General features: G+C 40.0%; 1 protein-coding gene across 1 annotated transcript in view; it reads right to left on the bottom strand.

Annotated features, from left to right (window-relative positions):
- whrna (whirlin a) overlaps positions 1–20,755 on the bottom strand; it is a 107,010-nt gene that overhangs the window by 5,393 nt on the left and 80,862 nt on the right. Inside the window, exons 6-11 of the mRNA XM_026339096.1 lie at positions 9,954–10,166; positions 9,113–9,334; positions 6,175–6,249; positions 4,845–5,430; positions 4,038–4,204; positions 2,861–2,983 (exon numbers count right to left, since the gene is read on the bottom strand). Coding sequence (XP_026194881.1) covers positions 2,861–2,983; positions 4,038–4,204; positions 4,845–5,430; positions 6,175–6,249; positions 9,113–9,334; positions 9,954–10,166 — 1,386 coding nt within the window. The remainder of the gene's footprint in view (positions 1–2,860; positions 2,984–4,037; positions 4,205–4,844; positions 5,431–6,174; positions 6,250–9,112; positions 9,335–9,953; positions 10,167–20,755) is intronic.

Below are 20,755 nucleotides of genomic sequence, written 5' to 3' on the forward strand. Positions count from 1 at the left end.
TTTCTGATAAACAGGATATGTTTATTTAGTCTGTTTAGCTGGTTTAGCTGCCTCTCTGGAAAGCTGGATTTCAAGAGGCTATAGTGAATCACTGATGCCCTTCTTAATCCATTTTTGTCAGAGCAAACTGCAACAAGAGCCAATAACTTTCTCTTCCTCCTACAAAGAAAGCCACTGTATTTTCTCAACAAAAAGATTGAGGATGAATTCTGACATTTCGCAGTGGAAACTCGGCTGCTCTTCCACCTAAAACATACGGCAGCTGTCACTGCACCAGCTGTATGCCACCTGTCCGGCACTAAACAAGAGACAAAGTTAGTCACTGTAGCAAAAGAATGAGATATTTTAAGCAGAGACTGAGGACTGGACCTCATCAGATGGGTACAAAAACAACCCCAAATAAATGACAATGGTGCTCTGTTTTTGCAGGATCTAATTTTTTTTTACATATTAGCAACAGCAATTTAAAATGTCACTGCCTGCAGTTTTTGATAGAGCTAAAAAAACCAAAACAAAACAACCTGTTCCACACAGGATTGTATTGTCTCTTATTGACCGAGTCTACAACAATTACTTCAAGCTTGTGGAGTAGTGGGTTGTCTGGATGGAAAGATGAGGAAGTGATAATGGGCTGTCACTTCAGAAGGGGTGATAGGAACTGATAACAGCCGGCTGGCTAGCAGAGGCTTACTCATCTGTACTTCATCCTCCACAACTATGATTAAGGCGACCTGAGGCGACAGCCCTTGTGGCCAGGAATATAGTAAATACAGAAGCCAGATATTTGCTGTATCACATGTCCACTGTGGTCACTTACAATACAGCAGAGAGATGGTATTGTACAAGGCAATGGCTTTGATGTGATGCCATCATCTGTCCTCTGGATAGAAGCAATGCCAGTCGGGAAGCCACAAACAAAATGAACATTGTGGCTTTTTTCTTTAGTTAAAGCAAATTTATCATTGACGGCTGGTCCTGGCTGGGAGAAATACTGAGGTTTTGTGTTTTGATCAAGGACGTAATAACACTGAGTTAGCGCTCCCAAAGTGACAGAGCAAAGTTTTCACATCTTGAAAACACTGATCGTGCAGAAAGTCTCCTTTTCTGTAACAAGCGACCTCGAGGCAGCCACGTTATTAATGCCTCTAAATACCTGAAGCTACACAGTGTTATTGTTTAGGGATGTCATGTAACTGGTGGCTTTGCCTGGCAAAGCAAAACAAGCCAAATTTTGGTTGGTATCTTTGCAATTGCAAATGTGGGAAGCTGTAATCAAAGACCCAGGAACTATTCTAACCTGATTTAGTAGTTTTTTCGCTTTTTTTAAAATTTTTATTTATTTCTCATAAGCAGGATATGTGCATTTAAAATTATGGAAGAAACGTTAGCTAGTTATCTCTTTAATACATGAACTTCTCTGAAAAGTTAGTAGATCACTGCTATCAAGTAGATATATTTTTGTTAGAATATGTTCACATAACATTACGAGAATCAAAAGAAACAGCTCACACCTGATAGAACCACAAAATCTGAAATACTTTGTTTATATTTGTCTATATATTTCTTCATTACAGAGATGAAACTTATTCTGTAAATGGAAGAAAAAACACATTGTCCATTGAGGCCCTTACAATTTGTGTAATAAAGAACCCACTCTGATATGTAAAAAAAGGGTTGAATTGTCTAAAGAGACAAAAATAGGAAGAAGGACACTGTGACCGTGTATTTCTTTGGGGATTTGCATCACAAGCACTGATGGGGACAACAGCAGTTTAGGAATAAAAACACATTTGCTCACACAGTCCCAATGCAAAGCTTTCCCCAATTACCGTCCCACCACCTACACAGCCACCAAACACTCAAATAATGCAGCTATCCATAAAACCAGACCTCCACTCTCTTATCTGTACAAACTGTCCTCGTCCCTCCTCTCCTTATTTACACCGCTCCTGCTTCTTTTGCATCCTTCACTCACACTTGCCGTCCTTTCTTCCAGTGCATTCTCTGATTCTGAATGTGCTGATTTCCAATCCTTTTATCCCTCCCCTCGCAATCAGCAACCCCTTTTTATTTCAATCACCACCTCTGTGGAGTGGGAGGCTGAGAGACAGCTTTGAATGGGATGTGGACTTCAGTCTGTAGCTGCTCACTGCTCTGATCTTTAAACTGTAACTCCGTGGCTCTCAGTGGTTTAGTGCTACAGATGGTCCTGAGCTAATGCAAGGCTTTGTGGACTTGCAAATTAAGATGGCAGACAGACTCTTGCACATCCAGTTGTGATAGCCTTTGACAAACCTGTCATTTCTAGCTAAGCCTTCAATATTTAGTTAAATATTAGTTAATTTGAAATATTCTCATGGAGGCATGCTGTAAATATAAAATATCGGCTTGAAATGTAACATGAGCAACTCTTCTCAGTCTCATCATTAATGTAAACGCTAACACATTTGCACTGACACTATCCTTTCTCTTGTATTTAAAAAGGTGCTATACACTGAATTTCCCTCAGGTGTTGTAGAACCCAAACTTCAACCACACATTATAGCATCCGGTTCTCCAGGCAGTGAAGCCTTTTCATGGATACCAGAAATAATGCCCTAAGAATGAAGACAAAAATTGCAGGAATTGCAGTACAAGTTCAGCTTCAGTGTGAATCCACATAAAGCCCTTAAAGGACATTAAATCCCACCTGGAAGGTGTGTGTGTGGTACCACCACAGAGAATGAAAGAAGGTACAGAGGATACTAAACAGAAATCACTACAGTCTAAGGAGAATAGTGATCAATGTCAAGCTGACTGCACATTAATTAAAAACAATTCTGGGTTGCTGGGTTAAGCAGAGGTTAGCCCATGGGCTCACCTGAATTGTGACTATTCGTGGCAGCGGCTGACGAGTGTTGGCTCCACCTTCAATGGCGATACCCAGGGTGCTGGCTGTCTTTGCCACCCTCACTAGTGTAGAGGTGGGCTCCAACAGTCCTGGCTAAAGTAAGAAGGAGAGCAGCATAAGTTAGAGCTAGCTGCTAAATCCAACATGACAGAAAGCAGCTTTAACATGTGACTCTCAGTCACATTTACCTGTTGTACTTGCTTGACACGAAAGATCTTGAGATTATAACTAAGCTTAAGCAAATGTTTTCTTAACATCTCTTCATGAGCACATACATTTGCTTTTTACAGTGTACTATTGCTGACGCTCTGGAGCAAACGCAAGGTACAGTAAATACTGTGCTCCCTAGCAGTAAAGAGCCATTCTTAATGATATGAAGCTCAGCATTCACTTTTCCTGTCAATTCTCATCTAAAATAAAATAGGCACTGAACCTAACAGCCCTTTAATCATAAACAATCAGACTACACCCATCCTTACTTGCTTTTTTTTTTCCCATCAATCAATAGTGAATTGAGAGTTTCATTATGATACACTGCAGTGAGTGATGAAATAAATGATGGAGTATGTGAGTGGATGAATAACAAGAGTGAGAAATAAACAAATGAAACACAGGAAACAGTCTGAGTGAACAAACAGAGGGAGGAGAGAAGAGATCACAGTTAGTACTGATAGCACATCCTGGAAGAGGATTATAAATTAATACACATTGATTTATCTACACACATATTTGTACTTCTGAATATATAAAAAAAAAAATCGTCTTTCTTTCACAAAGAAATTTCCAAAATATAAATAAATATCCAGATTATATAAAAATGTCTTCATGTTGTGTCTAATACAGCTTTCATAAAAAACAACTGCAATGACTTTCAAAGATGTCTTTAATTTCCAGAAAATCCTGTCCTCCCATTCTAAGTAGTAGCCCTGTCGAGTTCCTATGTCCTTACTTTAAAATTTGCTATCCAAAAGTGCCCTTACTTGATGAATATGCCCTTACTTTCTAAAAAAATTCCTAATTTCCAAAAGAAGGTCAACAAGGTATTAGACTCTAAAACAACTGAACTGAGCACATTTGCTACAGATGAACAGTGAATCCACTCATCCATTCATGTTTGACTCTCAGTGGCTCTGAATCACCCCCTCACCGGTTTGGAGAGGCTGTCCCTGCCACCCCCCTGGGTGTCTCGGGGAAGGCGTGTGCGTGAGGAATGGGGACTGCTGTCTTTGCTGATGTGTCCTGACTCAGCTATGTCCACACCACTGTCCTCACTGAGGGTCTGGCCACTGTCTGACAGCTGAGACAGGGTGCCACCTGAGGGGGGAGCAGGCAGACATCTCAACAAACCATAGACTGTAATGTTTTATGATTGATATTGATGAGAAAGTAATCAAAGACTTTTTTCACTTTTACTTCAGATTTAGTTTAGTGCAATATGAACAGGCAGAACAATCTAATGTTAAAATGTTGTCAAGTTAAAATGCACCAAAAATTAAAAACAAACCAGATTTAGATTTGTTTGGAAAAAGAAGTCTGATTGTAAGATTTAATACAAGCTTAAAAGCTAATTAAAATTAATAATGTTTTGTAAAGTTGCAATCCACAGTGTTAATTGCTTATTTGAGCAAATTAAGCCGAAATAAATATACACAAGCTAGAGATTATGCAGATGATATTTATATCCATCTTCTTGATAACTGATACTGCATTGGCATTAGAAAGACTGAATCTGGCCAGTACCAATGAATGAAAATCTAAGTCAAATCAAATTAAGCATGATATAAAATACAGTAAGTAATAGGATTCTATAGATTCTAGTTTGTGTTCATGTTATTAGTGCTTCAACTATGAATTAATCAGCATAAATCGATTAATTTTCACGCATTTATGAAGCAAAAATACTTTTGTATCTGTTTTTTCTTTGTCCTCTCGTCCAGTGGTCTATATTCCTCACCTCGAGCTTGGGGCAGTGGCCGCACCTCATTCACGTCAGGTTCTGCATTGGGCCTGTGAACCTCCACTGTAACAAACTGCTGTTTAGAGCCAGGAGAGGATGTGGGGGAGGCTTTGGACATGGGCACTGGCTTAAGGGGCAAGGAGGGGGGCAGAGAAGGAGCAGGGAGTGGAGGTGGAGGTGGAGGTGAAGGAGATGGGGGAGCAGGTTTGGTGCCTCTGCTGGGGGATTGGACCCTGGGGAAAGGACCAATGTTGTGCTGGGTGACAGTGGACAATTGAGGAGGTGTTATGTGTTCTTTCTTGGAAGGTACTGAGGCATCTTTCTTTTTGATGGCCATGTAGTCTCGAGATGGCTCCCTGGGATGTCCTCGTTTGTGGTGTAGTGAGGGTGAGGCGGGAGGGTGTCCTGGCTCTTTGCTGTGATTGTGGGATGTCGGGGCTGTGAAGTACAAGCCTGAGTGAGAGGATTCGGACGACGGGCATTTGTCGAGCTGGTCTCGTCTACTTGGGTGCCTCTGCACCCCTGGTGGGGGAGGAGGCTTGAAGGAGGGGGGTGATTCTGCAGTGGTGGACTGTATGTCATCCTGAAGTGAGAGGATACATTCATCATCATTGACCAGGAGTGTAACAAAACACTGTGGCACACTATACAGCGATACAAAATGTAACCAAATGTATCACAGGGCAGTGAAAATGAATGAAGATTAATTCAGTCTGTTTTCATTCTCCAGGTTTTGAGATCTGTCCCACCAGAACAACAGAGGTGACCGACCCCGCCGCTGCTTGTTGGTTTGTTTCTGCTGGTATCCTGTGTTTCAAGGTAAGAGTACTTAAAATGGAATGAAAAACACAGAAATGAGTGGCTCACCACTGTATGGAGTGAGACATAAAATGAGCAAAAAAGAAAGTTTACCAAAGAAAATTAAGGTATGATTTGAGTTGCAGGTAGCTTTGGTCGACACAAGACTAAAAGCTTTTTCCCTGACCTCCCTCTTACTCTTGTTTAGAATAAACTATTGATATTGATATATTGTGTTGCTTTGGTAACGGAGGTTGCTTTGCTCTCCTCTCATCACACTACAAACGCAAGATGAAGAAAGCCTTACTCTCACTTTGCCTTTCTCCCGTTCTCTCATGGTGTAAACACTTGTTTCATTCCAAGTCTACAGTACAAAACCTGGAGGTCATGCCTCAAGTACCTCCATCTGCCTACCTCTTCTGTCCTCTTCTTCTGTTTTTACCATTTCCTTCCTACCCCTCCTCACTTTTTCACTGTGTCATATCTATCTTTATCAGGCCAAAAGTGGGGCGGTGCCAGCCTAGCTCACCAGAGAGATGTCGGTCAGCAGGGTGTTCAGACTCTCTGGAGGATCTTCCTCATTACTTCCCACCATGCTGTCATTCTGAGAGACACAGTAAAGAAAAAGAAAGACGAGAAGTGAGATGATGATGAGCAGGAGAAACACCGGCACGTGACACAAATGCCAAATTAGATTTGGTGGATGTTGTGCATGCAGGAAAATATCTGTTTGATATTGAACATGAACAAAATATCTGTTTGCATTTTCTTGTTGATCTTGTGGTCTTTAAGAAGGGCAAGTAAATAAGACAAGCACACACACACCCACTCAACAATCATGTCTTCTTGCATGATTAAAACACACATGCTGTGAAATCGATAAGAACCATCAGCTAAGTTCAAAGCAGGATTTAGCAGCTAAAGTCCCAGTGGCATGGTGGAGAGGAGGTAATTTGCGGCAGATCCATGAGCCATTTCAGAGCAGAGGAGCCGGGTTCAGAGAAATGTTGCCCCTCGTTTCACTCTGCCACCAAAACAAAAGCCCCATCAAGTCAGTTTAATTACCCATCTTTGCTGCATGGGGAGCACTTCCAGACAATTTATTTATCACAAGGGTGATAATCGACTGTCTACATGAAGAGACGTAGCTCTGCACTGTAAGCGGTCAGAATGTGCTGGGCCTGTGCGTCGATATACACGTGATGTGCTTATGTGTGTGTGCACTGAAGCCTGTGTGTCTTCAGCAGAACCAATTCCAAATGCTCAGGACAAATACAGAAAGTAGTCTGAGGTAGTGTGGTGGTGTGTTATTGTTAGGGATAAAATCAGGATTTTTGATGCTTCACAACGGTACAGATGGGAAAATAAGCATGTCAGACTTTTGCTCTTTGTTAGATGCTGTCTAGAGCATGGTCCGTGACACTCCTGATAACACAGTTGTTTTCCTTACTGACCATTGATGTCGTCTCTGTAGAGAGACTATAAGCTATAAGTAAGTGGTTCTACATGTATTAGAAGTGTTACAATCACATAAACCAATGCAGTGACCATGTTTACAGATAGAGGTAGAGGTAGGCTAAACATTTCTGAATTATTCTCTAAGACAAGCAGTGGATAAGAGTATTATAGGATTATAAGTGCAGAGTTTATCAATATAGTGTAAAATTTAAAAATAAAACTGAGCCTAAACTGCAGCAAAGACAGCTGTGATTACATTCTGATCCCACAGATACTTCACACCGAACATCACTCTGGATATTTATCATTGTGCTAAAAGTTTTTTTCAATCCTGACATTGATATAGCTATGTGTAGAGTTCTTTAACAGCATAATTTTTTGGCTTGTGTTTGTATATGTCTCTTAATAATGTACAGTATGTATGTGCGTGAGTGCACACTTACATTGGTATGCAGACGACTGGCTGGCTTTGAGTGTGGCTCAGAAATCCAGTATTTTTATCCTCCCAAACCCACCCAGCTCTCTAATCTGCTTTACACAGCAGTGGTAGCAGTCACCCATGGGTCCAAACAGCACAAATAGACACACATAGACAAATGGGAAGAATACGAAAACACACACACACACACACACACACACGCGCTCACACACACACACACACACACACACACACACACACACACTGTCTCTCACACATGTAAATGTCGCTTTTCGGGGGGAAGAAGCAGAAAGGCTGGCAAAACCCATCTGAGGCATCTGAATGACAAGGACTGTTTGGTGAGAAATCTGCAGTCAACAGCTTATCTTCACTGTCAGCTTAGACACTGTGTGTACTGTCAGTGTGTGTGTGTCATTTCTCTGTGTGTGTGTGTGTTGATAATGTGGATCGTTGGTTGTCTTCTCCCACCTGGATACTGACACATTTACTTCATACTAACACATTTGTGTTGGAGCTTTGGCACTTTGTCACTGACGTGATTGGAAAAGTACAGGGTGGCTGCTTTTCTTACATGTGTTAAACACACAGGATGCATGCTGAGTAATATGAGTAAAGTAATCAGTGATGTAACTATTACTATTACATCTGCTGCAATTGCTTGAGTAGAATGTGCCATGCATGTAACAAAAAGTTTCCTGCTGCAACAGGGCTCTGATCACAAAACTTTGCAAACAAGCTCCTCTTGAGATGGAGTTGATGATCCATATAGCACCTCTCTATCAGGAATTTAGATTAGATTACTAGCTTACAAGTCCATGAATGAAAATCATAAAAGAAAAAGATAAACACTGCACACAAATTCAAATTCATTGCAAAGCCACAAATAAGAATGTCTGTATGTGTGTCTACACCTGTCCATAGGGAACTTTATATTTCATTGCTCTAGTGTGGATCCTGTATGTGCGTGTGGTCGGAAACCATTCATCACTTTCAGAAGTGATTCCTACCTCCATCATATCTATCAGCCAAAGCAGTCTTTCCTACAGGAGGGAGTGGGGGTTGGTTTTGCGTGAGGTGGAAGAAAAACACAACCTATCAAACATCAGCTGAAAAACTGTTCAGTCTCAACAAGAAGGCAGTGAAACGTGTCATTGTTCAGCCACACCACAGATCTTTTCTACCACAGAATTTGTTATAATCCATGGAAATATATACACTGCACAGGAAAGGCAAGAATGAGAGAGCAGACAGCCAAACAGAAAAGGAGCCGACAGCACACAGACAGTGAGGCAAATGAGAAAATAAAACGGAAAGACTTATCCATCACAGTTTCTGTCCCACTTTAAACTGTTACAGCTCCCTAAAACATGCAAATGATGACTGCATGCAAAAGGTCAATTTAAAACTGAGATTTAATGTTTTCACGCAAAAAAAAAAATCTAGATTTGGATATGTATAATTACATATATTATAATAGCATATATTATCACAGACCAAATGACCCCATATATTTAGCACATACTAATTTAAGAAGAGTTACATAATTATTCCTCTAGTGAAGCTGACATACCCGTGCTGAACTGAGGGTGGTGTTGGTCATGAAGCTGGCTGAAGACGAGGTCAGGGTATCAGGGTACGATACCATGGACAGAGCATCTGGTTGAAGCGCTGTGGCTCCAGCTGTTCCCTGTCGTGCCTTCAGGGCCTGAATTTCACGTCGCAGAACCATCCCATCAAAGCGCTCCAGATCCTGAGGAGTGACCAGGCTTCGCACCTCTGACAGCAGGGAGAACTAAGGGAGAAATAAGTGCATTTGAAAAAAGAGAAATATATATATATATGTGTATATTTTATGACCAGTTATGGACTTCTGCTACTGTAAATCTGGAACACTTTTCATTCACTCATGTGTAGAGTTGTTAGCATAATGTTTAAATTTAAACCTATTCACCTATTTTAGATAACCATGTGTGCTGCAGAGATTTTGTACAGACTAAGCCAAAACTAACCACTCCAGTACGGAAGTTGTACAGTAGCTCTAAATACAGTGGAACCAAGGCAGCTGGAAATGATTTCTGGGTGGGTGTGTGATAGACCAGCATACTTCAGAAGCTGGAAATAAAATGCCTTTGATTTATTATGTTTTTTTATAAGATGAACTACTGCAGACTGTGAGAAAATCAAGAGGCTTTTAAGAGCCGGTGAGGAAGGAAAAACAAAACAGAACTGTAAGCATCGGCAAATAGCCTGGGCATAAATCTCAGAAGGGCTCAGAAAACTTCAATTCAAACCTCAAAGCAACTGCACACACAGACTGTACATGAGAACAGATTCCTGCACAAAGAAAATTGATTCTGTTTTGATCATTTTCTTTCCTTTCCCAGACTAACACAAGCCTCCTTGTTTTTCACCTTTGCATGTGTGTTGAGCAGCTCGAATAGCGCCATGACCAGCTGCTCAACGCCGATATGGCCGTCCCTGTACTCCTCCACATAGTAGCCCATGGTCTGTCGCTCCGACTCTGTCAGGAGGTGACGAGCCTGCTCTTCCAGCATGGCCCGGGACTGGTTCACCAGACTGGATAGAGTCACCTGTGATCCGGCCATGCCCTTGTAAAACCCAGGCTAGTGTAGTTAGAGGAAGGGAAAAGAGAAAGACAAGATACAGAGAATGGACATTCATTATTTCAGTTAAAAACATAAAAAGGGGTGAAAAAGTTTGATGAAAGAAGATGATAAGGGTGCAAAGGCGTGAAAATAGACAAGACTGAGTAGAACAACATGAGTAAAGTTTTAAATTGTACAGTGATAAAGTATAGATGTGAGAACAAAAGAGACGTGATGGTAAGAATTAGGAAGAATAGAGAAGGAAAGAGAAACTTGTGAGGAAGCAAGAGGCATTGGGAGGGCAGGAGGGCAGAGACGTGAAACTAGAAGAGGAATGGGAAGATGGAAAGGGGCTGGAGATAGGGGGGGTGAGACAGGAGAAGAGATAGAAGAAGACAAAACAGCGATGTTCGCATGGCAGGACGTGACACCTGCAAGGAGGAGAGCGGTTGATAGAGGTGGAGAACACAGAAATAGGAGATGGAAAGAGTGACTGATTGGTGGAGATAACCACAAAGATCCTGAGGTGACAGAGGAGCAGGGGAGGGTTAGAGTGGAGACAAAAGCAGGGAGCCAATCAGGGCGGACAGAAAAAGAACAAGAACATAAATTGCTGTACACCCACAGACACTGAACTCACCATGAGTCTTCCCATCCCAAATGTATAAATTATCATCCTACTTTCATCCACAACCATTAATGCTTTGCGGTGCTAACACCACAGCTTGCAGCAGGACAGACACTGTGCCGTTCACACATGTGGGTGGCAGTTTTTTTTGTTTTTTTTTTCTTTCTTATGCAGCTTTCATATCTGTCTCCTGCGTGCCAGCTGGCTCCTCTGCCAATCAGAAGGACGACATTCTGACACTTCAGATACTGATGAGCTGCCAATATCACTGTTCCGCTTCATATCTGCTCCTTTTTTGCTCGCTGCCTGTTCCTTTTCTCTTCCTCAGTTATCTGCTCACTAGCATGCAGCTTTTCTTTAATTAACTCCTTAATCAAAGACACCACTTCAAAGTCACAGCTTCAGGGTCTGTGTCTGCCTGCATTTGTAAGACGGAAACAGAGGGAGGAAACAGGCCCAACGCCGCCTTCCCCTCCTCCTCTTCCACTCGCTGTCTTCACCTCGTCCTCAACTCTTGCCCAGACTCGTCCATCTGTATTATCAGCACTCGTAGTTCCAGTGTCCCGGTCTGAGAAGCACCAACAACTGTTAAATACCCAAGGTGAACTCTGGTGCTACCTGTCCTGAATCTCAATCACCTCAATTCTTACCTCAAAAATTTCTTCAAAGCATTTGTGTCTTGGTTACTTAACTCAAGGGCGCCGTGTAGCGAACCAAAGGAAGCACACAAGGCACGTCGGTCTGTCTCTTGCTGTCGTATTTAGAGGGCAGATTGGCACTTGAGGGAGCTAATGAAATCGGTCGTCATTCAACTGGAGTGGAACACCTGCAGCCTCCTACTAATGAGGTCTATTTCAGAAGGCGATATTCGAGGATGGAGAGAGGGCACTTTTACGTGTAGTTAATGGACATCCTATAATGCTGGTCTCTTTGCTGGACCCGGTCCATCTCTGAGGTCATTCTCTGGCTGGGTTCATCAAATTCCAGATAAACTGATTGGCCCTTTTATGACCAACGACAATAAAAAAAACAACAAACTTTGACATCCAATCAATAAAGAGAAAATCAGGTAAAGCAGGATCAGGAACTGGCCAAGTTAGGCCTGGAAATCCCAGGAAATGTCACAAGCCTTGTCTCTGCTATAGCTTATCTGGTAATCAGTGATAAAGCCATTAGATATGAGACTATTATATGTTTTTTCCAGTCACACCTCCGTTAATATTAATGTGGTTAGGGTTGAAAAGTTAGTGGCTAAAATCTGAAAACAGCCTGAACAAGCATTCATAAGCTGTTTCCTATCCAACCCTCTCCACTATAAATGATGTTTATCTATTACTAAGCAGTTTTTGATGGTATGGGTAATTAACAACATTTCCTCATTATGTGAATGTTCATTAATCTGGTCGGCATTACATTGCTCTATTTTCTGTTCTGTTCAGTAAACAGATCTTACACATACAGAAATGCTGACCTACTGTATTTGGTTACATACAAACATATTTACAACATATATTTCATCAAGGTCATTTTATGGGATTATTCCACACAGCATGGTTCAAATAATAATATACTATTTTACCATAATAAAAACCAGCTTCAGAATGTTACAGTGAGTCAATGTAAAGAAAGACAAAGGACAACCAGCACAGTGTGCCGGCAGCTTAGAGATTGTTTTTCAGCACTGTTGCCGTACAGTATCTACAGTCGTGAAAGTATATCCTTGCTTAAGTGTAATTTTCACTGGTTTCTTGTATCCCTTTGCCCTGTAAACAAAATTCTGACATAATTTTTCTCGCTAGATATTGCTTTTTGCTCTTTGTCTGAAAATGAAAATAGAATGAGAAAAACTACTGGAAAGAAAGGAAAGCTGACCATGCCAATTCTATAAAAAATCCACTGCACAAGATGGTGGCACAGATTGGGTCTGACCTCGCAGAGCAGATATTTGCAATAAAGGTTGCAGCCTACAGAGAGAACACGTGTACCTCTGCCATGCTGTAATATCAAAGTCTTAGAAACACAGACTAAATTAGCTTCTCAGTTTCATTACTGGTTCCAAGCTGACAGAACTTTAAGGTCTATATGTAAACTTTATGAGGGTCTCCGTAAAAGCCAGAAAGTTATACTGACAGTTATATTTACTACATTACTGGCACTGTGCACAATGAAGCTGACAGGTACCTACAATATATTTCCAGGGTCACAGCGTTCTCATTTAATCACATCATGAGCTTTAATGCTCCTCCACCAGATGACTCATAAGAATCCATCTCCGATAAACACAACTATGACAGTATGCTCATACCATGGAGGTAGATCTTGTGTTCTGCTCAACATTGAGACTCAAACCAGACTCAATCTCTGCTCTTGCTGCAGTTTAGGCTTGCTACTGTAATCAGCTTCATCATGACGACAGTCAGTGGGCGCTTTTTGCTGTGACAGTCTCTCACTATCAGTGCTTTAAATCTCTGTGTGCTACATTTTTTTCCTACAGTATATCAGAAAATTATTTATTAGCAACTGAATCAATATCTGTGACTGGATCAGAACGCAGTGTTTCAGGTCATTATCTGATGTTCTTAGGAGACTGGCTTATTTACAGCATGTGTCAGGTACCGCACAGCATACCAATTTCAGTAAGATGTGTATGATAATCTGTATTTACTAACAGAATAACCTATATTAAATCTTTCCCTTGATACAACAGTTCATTTATGAATACAGCAACTAGTTCAGTAAACAGATATTACACATACAGAAATGCTGACCTACTGTATTTGGTTACATACAAAACAGTAACACATAGATCAACAAATTCAGGTACATTAGCCATCCTTTTTGATATTGTTTTTTAGAGAACAATGTAGCGTTTCTGATACCTGTATGGCAGTTGATAGTTTCACAAATGTAACACTTATTAACTTAAATACACCTTGCTCCTGCAACCAACATTCCCAACAGAATCAAATATAGCTTTAGCATATAGCAGAGTTTTGCGCATTAATGTTTCTCAGTTTCACTATCTTAGTTTAGAACGTTATTCTGCTAACATAATTATCACATATATAAACACAAATTACAATCACTAATTTTGTAGATAATTGTTCATAAACCAAATTAGTAAAGGATTTCAAGTTTAGACCAGATCATCAAAATGATTACAATTCATCACGAGAGAGGCTCAAATGTCTGTACAAAATCCAATGGGGAATTCAGTTGGAAGTACAGTTTATACCAGAAGTCAGAGCATCACCAAAGTCAATAGCAGTCGTCAACGATGAATCTCTATCCAGCATTTCATTAAAATCCATGGACTGCATGCATGATATTGCTTATCAAATGTTAATATATAAGTCAAGGACATTTAAGGGACTGCAATAAACTTGTAATTAATGTCATACTCACACTGATGTGTTTCAGCACTAAATGGAATTGTTTTTTTTTTACAGTTTACTGTTTTTCCCTTGTTTTACGAGGGATGGTATCAAGAAGGGACCCGGGTGAACCAACATCTGCAAAGAGAGATTTTACTTTTACAGGCTCTATAAATCCTCATCAGCCTCACTGTCATTTTTTTTTTAAATATTTATATTGCTCCTGAGTTCTTTGTAACAGTTGATGTGAGTTAAGCTGTACGCAGACATATTTCAGCTTCAGGCTTTGAAATGCTGTCATCTTGGACATATCAACAGAAGTGCAACTGGATGACAGGTAGAATCAGATCTTATACAAGCCTCTCTTCAACAGTACCAGCTTTTGGCTGGCAGAGCACTGTGTGTATCACTATTATTTGTATTAATACAGGTTGGCAAATGCAGATATATGAAGCAGAGAATCTGCCTAAATGTAGCACGCTATGGTTAATAAGTTGCCAAACAATATCAATGAGAGGCTACCTCTCTGTTTCAGGATTGCCCTGATCACATTTACACCTTCAAGCTGCTCAGTACAACCACACTCTCACCTACTGTTTGACCACTGAGTATGGCGGCCTCACTGGAGAAGTTGGCGATATGGGCCTCGCTCAAGAGCACCACAGTATTGTTTATAGTGCAACACTTGTCCCACGCAGATTTTATCCTCACAGTCTGGCGACTAAAATAACAACATTCTGCTCACAAGCTCCCTTCCCACACCCTGAGGCCCCCACTGTTTCATCAAAATAAACTATCTTTGAATATAGTGTGATGAGCACCATGACAACTAGCTATAGACCTCTATAGAACTGTATATAGCCTATGAAATATACATAATTATGACCAATATAACCAGCAATGATATGAATAGCCACATAGCATCATTTAATTGCTGCCTGTCTAGATTTGTCCAGCAATTGGACCTGGGATGATTTTATCTAAAAATATAACTGGATTTATTAGACAATCTCAAATATGAGTTGAACTTAGTCACTCTGACAGAGAGACAGATAGAAATCAAGAAACAACAAGAGGAGGGTTTCATAAGAACCTAATAAAAATTAAGACTGCTCATTTTACATCACCAAGTTGATTTATTCTGTCTTACTGAAACCTGGCTGCAGTAGGAAAAATGTCAGTCTAAATGAGTCCCCCCCCCAACCCACCCCACATTCATATAAATTATTACATTCCTCGAAGTACAGGGAGAGGTGGAGGAGTGGCAGTGATCTATCACTCCAGCTTATTAATCGACCCTCGACTTAAACATAGTTACAAGTAATTCAAGAGCCTCAATCTTAGCCTCCCACATCCAAACTGGATAACTCAAAAATAAGGTCTATTACTGTATCCTGTCTTCCTGTTCCTTACCTAGGGATTTTAACTGAATATTCAGTTTTTCTTCTCTTAATGATCAAGCTCCATCACATTTTGGAGACTTCATTGCACCATATTATGTCAACAGAGTAGTAGAGCTGTTGCTTCTCCATATTAAAAGGAGCCAGTAGAGGTGGTTTTAGGTATCTTATCTCGTAGGTATCTGGCCTCAGAATTCCACCAGGCGAGCTGAAAACATGCTGTGGACATGTTGGTCTACCTTGCTGAACTGCTGCCAGTGCTAAGTGGAAAAGGATGGATGGGCAATTGCATATTGTCCAACTTCACCAAATCTAAAAATATATATATATATATTCAGCACAAGTCTTGATCTGACCTATTCATTCCTAAAACTATCCATGAATGTTAAATTAAATCTAATTTACAGTCTCAGGTTCTTAATAGAGATTGAGGCCTATTGCTCTGTTTGAAGATTTTTAAGCTACTTTATTGATCCCTGTGGGGATGTTGCCCAAGAACACTTCCTCTTGAACAGGAAGACATTGCTCTGATTAGTAGATGACACGCTCTACTTCCTACAGCCACCCCTGATGATCATAATTTGCATGTGAACAACAACAAAAAAAAAATAAGCTGAATGATAGGATGTCACAACAACAAAACCACAGCCATGTCAGGTAGACAAGAGCTTCCCAGAAAGCAAGTAACCATTGGATGAAAATGTTCTTTCTGTGTAAAGGGAACACAGTTTCTTGTAGATATTATAATGTATATGTTAGTGTCAAGAATAATCATTTACAAGTGCACCCTAACAATGCCCGTGATACATTTGCTGTATGTCGACTCACATATTTGTTATACCTGTCACTAGTCTGACACAGTATGTTCTGTACTTCTTTTAAAACCTAAAAGAAATTTCTTTGAAGCCTTGTGGTACAGAAATAAATTGTAAATTGTGAGGCTGGACTTAAAATTGTGTAGCACAATGCACACCCATCTGAGTGTATTTACAGTACCATTATATTGAAGCCAGCAGATTTGATTGAACTATTATTATTAATAACATGCTGTCCCTTTCCTTTCCTTTTCAAGCAGTGGGAATGCAACTTAATTGTATTTCTTTTTATTGTTTATTGCCCATGCTGTTAAAACTATTAAGACCTCACTGGAAAACATAATGAATCCAGTTTAAAGCAGGCAGGAGGATTTTAGTGGTCAGTGTTTTGTTATTTGTATCAGGTTTGATAGTATGATAAAAGTAGCTTTCAGTTTTCAGTACCAGCAGTTTTTGAATTTATGAAGTCTATCTTCGAATGTCTTCGAATGATTTATTTCAGAAGTTTAAGTATTGGCTGTGTATAATTACTGTATCCTCTGCTGATAGCATCTGTTTTGTAGAACCGCTTCCATTGATATTGGACCTATTAGAGCCTTAGTAGACCTCTAAATTTACGTGATCGCACCCTTCACTACGTAAATTACATTTGACCTCATTATCTGTTGTATATTTTGTTGTCTCTTAAACAACATTAATTTGCTGTAGATAAAGGCCCAAATGGGGTCAGAGCAGAAATAATGATTGAGAATAGCTGTGTGACCTCTCCTTAATTAATTAGCTTATCCCTCTGCTTTGGCCTTTGGGCTGCAATTACAGGATGGAGGGAGAGGGGAGGCCTGTGTGTGAAATGAAAGACAATGTGACCTCTGGGAAACACTGACTTAACAGGCAACAGTCGTGGGAGGACTGACAGGAGGATGGAGAAGATTATAAGATGTACACAAACCTCTTTGCTTGTTTAAGCAGCATAATCAACAGTAGATCATTCGAAACTAAATTAATATTTATGCTGAGGATGTGTTGACACATTGCTAACCTATCAGTGAGGACTCTCTTTCTGGCTCACGTAGAGGAGCTGCAGAGCTGTGAATTATCACAAGTTACCTTACTGCTGCTGCGCCCCAAAGCCCCGCTGCTACATATCTTTTTCTCTTAATCCCCACCCTCTTAAATTCAAACACGTGGAAATGCATGCAAATATCCAGCAAACACATACACATTGTAATGTATATGCTCACACAGACGGACACACACAGTGACTTAAACTGGAAGATCAAAAGGCGCCATTTTCATCTAACAACATATATTTCATCAAGGTCATTCTATAGGATTATTACACACAGCATGGTTCAAATAATAATATACTATTTTACCATCATAACAACCAGCTTCAAAATGTTACAGTGACCATGAAGAGTCAATGTAAAGAAAATTGCTGGTTTAGAGATTTTGAGACTATACCACATAGAGAGAGGAGGACGCCACTATGCTGACTGTGTTGACCACTATTGACAAACCATCCATTGGACAAGACAGGATGTTCTCAGCTGCCCTGATACTTTCTTTAAATAAAGGTCTCTGTTAAATCTATTGTGACAAATCGGAAAGGTTCACAACTGACAATTTCCTTATGCATGATACAACTTGGTAAATACTTTTCAATGCTATGGCAACAAGTGCCCAAAATTAGGACTTTTCAAATTCTAAAAAAAAAAAAAAGGCTTTGAACCTTTGTCTTGCTGATGATGGGCAAGTAGCATACAGTGTTTTTTTTGTCCTGAAAACAACATTTTGCTGTGTCTAAAAACAATGCTGATGAGACATGGTGCAGTGTGGGCTGGAAAACCAAAACAATGAGCTGAGAAATGTTGTGCAGATGAGAGATAAGTCTCTGTGGGGACCATCACAGAGATTGACACATTACACATTTGAATCACTGTTCATATTAAAATGTTCATTAAATTGTGCTTCATTGTGCTTTTAAGTTTATGTTATGATCTAACTTCTACAAGGGATCTGATAGAGTTCTGGAGGTGGTCACCCTGTGCACTTTTAGTCTAGTGACCTTAGCAGGGGGTCCCACTGGAGGTTTGTGTGTGTCTCAACAACTACTGGATGAATCTCATTTAAATCTAATATATAGATTCATGTCCTCCTCTTGAAACAACTAACAGATCAAAACATAAGTTGACCAAATATCTGCCAAATACAGCCTTGTGTAGCGTGTGTAGCTTTTCGGCTTGTTAATGTATAAAAAATAGAAATGCTTAAGGCCCAACGGCTTTCAATCATCAGAGGCAAGAAAAAAGAAGAAGCCATAAACCAATACTGAGTCGCCTCTAAGTGAGGCACTAAAACTGAATTGATGGCATTTTTGTCAGTTAAAATCCAACATGTGCAGTATTGTCTTGGTATAACAGGCTGCCTCTGTTATATTATCTGCACCTAATGCTGAGCTCGGCTGTGAATAAGATAAATAGGACTTGATACTGGAGTGAAATTAATTGGATACTGTTTGTATTGTCATAATGTTTCATGATAATGTTTTGGGTTTTTTTGTTCTTTCAGACTCAGAATTAGCTTGTTCCCTGCTCTCTTTTCACTCGGAGAAATTTCTAACTTTTTGATTTTTCTAACCTGTGTCTTATCAAGGTTATTGATCCTCTACAGAACCTCAGTAGGAAGTCAGCACAACTCAAACTGCTTTTACATTGGACTAATGCAGGGATTTATTTGTAAATTGTAAATGACCACAAATCAGACATATCACGATATGTTTGCAAGTATCTCTTATAATATATTTTTGTATCTTCTTCCTGGCTCTGATTTTATGTATGATTGACAGTGACACAGATTCCTGCAAAGATTGGAAAAACACAACTTTGAAGAGTTCTGCCAGGTTACAAAAATATCAGTCATATATCTGCAACATTAAAGTTCCAAATGAACTGTGGCCCTTTGTCACATCTCCTCGATTTCACAGCAAATAAAGCAGGACGCCAAACACTGAAAACTATTTCCACTAAAATGACACAGGTCCCACACATGATGTTCTCCAGAAGGAAAGCAAATTATTAGCACAAAAAAAAAAAGCAGCATCATTTCCTACAGTAGAAGGACAACGTTTCATTATAGAACATATAGAAAACCAATACTGCTGATGCTGCTTAGCAATACTATTTTCACAGAATCAAATACAACTGACTGTGCAGAGCAGCACCTTTTCTCTACACACACTGGGTAAAAGGCTGGATGGAGAGGCAAGTGTCCTGAGGATGAAGGGAACCAAGCAGTCATAAATCCTCAAGGCTCACAAGAGAACAGAAATGCGTTTTCACACATGAGAGAAAAAGTAAAGCTGCACGTACCGTATTGCAGACATGGCATTGGGGCATATTCTGATGTAGCTGCATTGCTTGAACTGACAACACAAATCTAGTTTCATTTTATAAGTGTTAATTGAACATTGTCAGGTAAAATACTGTAGCAGGTTTTAAATTCTTTTAAGTGACTTGTGCTAATGTGCTAATTTTCCTTAGTGGTAAGTGCTGCAACATTAGTTAATGTTGGGTATAAACATTCCTGCAGAATTAGCCTTTTACCTCTTGCGATCAGGGCTCCCAGTACACTCATAGCTTTTCTGTCTGAAAAGGGCACCTTTAACAAAATGGGCAGGTAATCACAGCAACTGTGTTGTACACCAGTGGTGAGCGCAAGGTTAAAATACAGTCTGGTACTTTTAAGCTCTCTTTAGACCTTGGTGCAGAGGAAACTTGTTCCTCTTATTGTCACAATTCCCCCCCCCCCCCCCCCCCCAGTGTTTCTACATGTCCTGCTACCTCTGTCATGGGAAGTCTGCTCATCAGAGCATCAATAATGAACCGTGAGCTCTCACACTCAGGTTCCTTCCCTCACTCTCACCTCCTTCCTTTCTCTACTTTCTGCTGCTGTCTCTTACAACTATCCTCCTCTTATTTCCCTTTTCCAACACACTCTACCATGCTTTTAAAGTTAGAGTCAAAGTCACGAGTAAGGGCAGGAGAGCACAGCGTGATGAGTAGTTCAGGACAGCTTTATGGTATAGGGTAATAACTCAAAGGACTGTTCTTGCTGATAGTGTGTTTAAAAGTCTGGGAATCAATATAGTATGCAGGGTTGGTAAGGCAAAAATGTCTGGTTTAAATCTAAGATTTTAGCAAACAGTTCCTATAGATGTAAGCTACAGTGGTGAAAGCATGTGTATTATTTAGAAAATTTGATTTCTTCTTAAATAGGTAGATACGTATAATGATCTAAAATGTTAACCAATGTTATTGCAGTCCTAAAATTAGATAAAGAGAAAAAAACATAGTCATTTATTTGTTTTCCGACCTTTATGTTTGTTTGT

Source organism: Anabas testudineus, chromosome 22 (assembly GCF_900324465.2).
Source record: "Anabas testudineus chromosome 22, fAnaTes1.2, whole genome shotgun sequence".
Taxonomy (NCBI): Eukaryota; Metazoa; Chordata; class Actinopteri; order Anabantiformes; family Anabantidae; genus Anabas; species Anabas testudineus.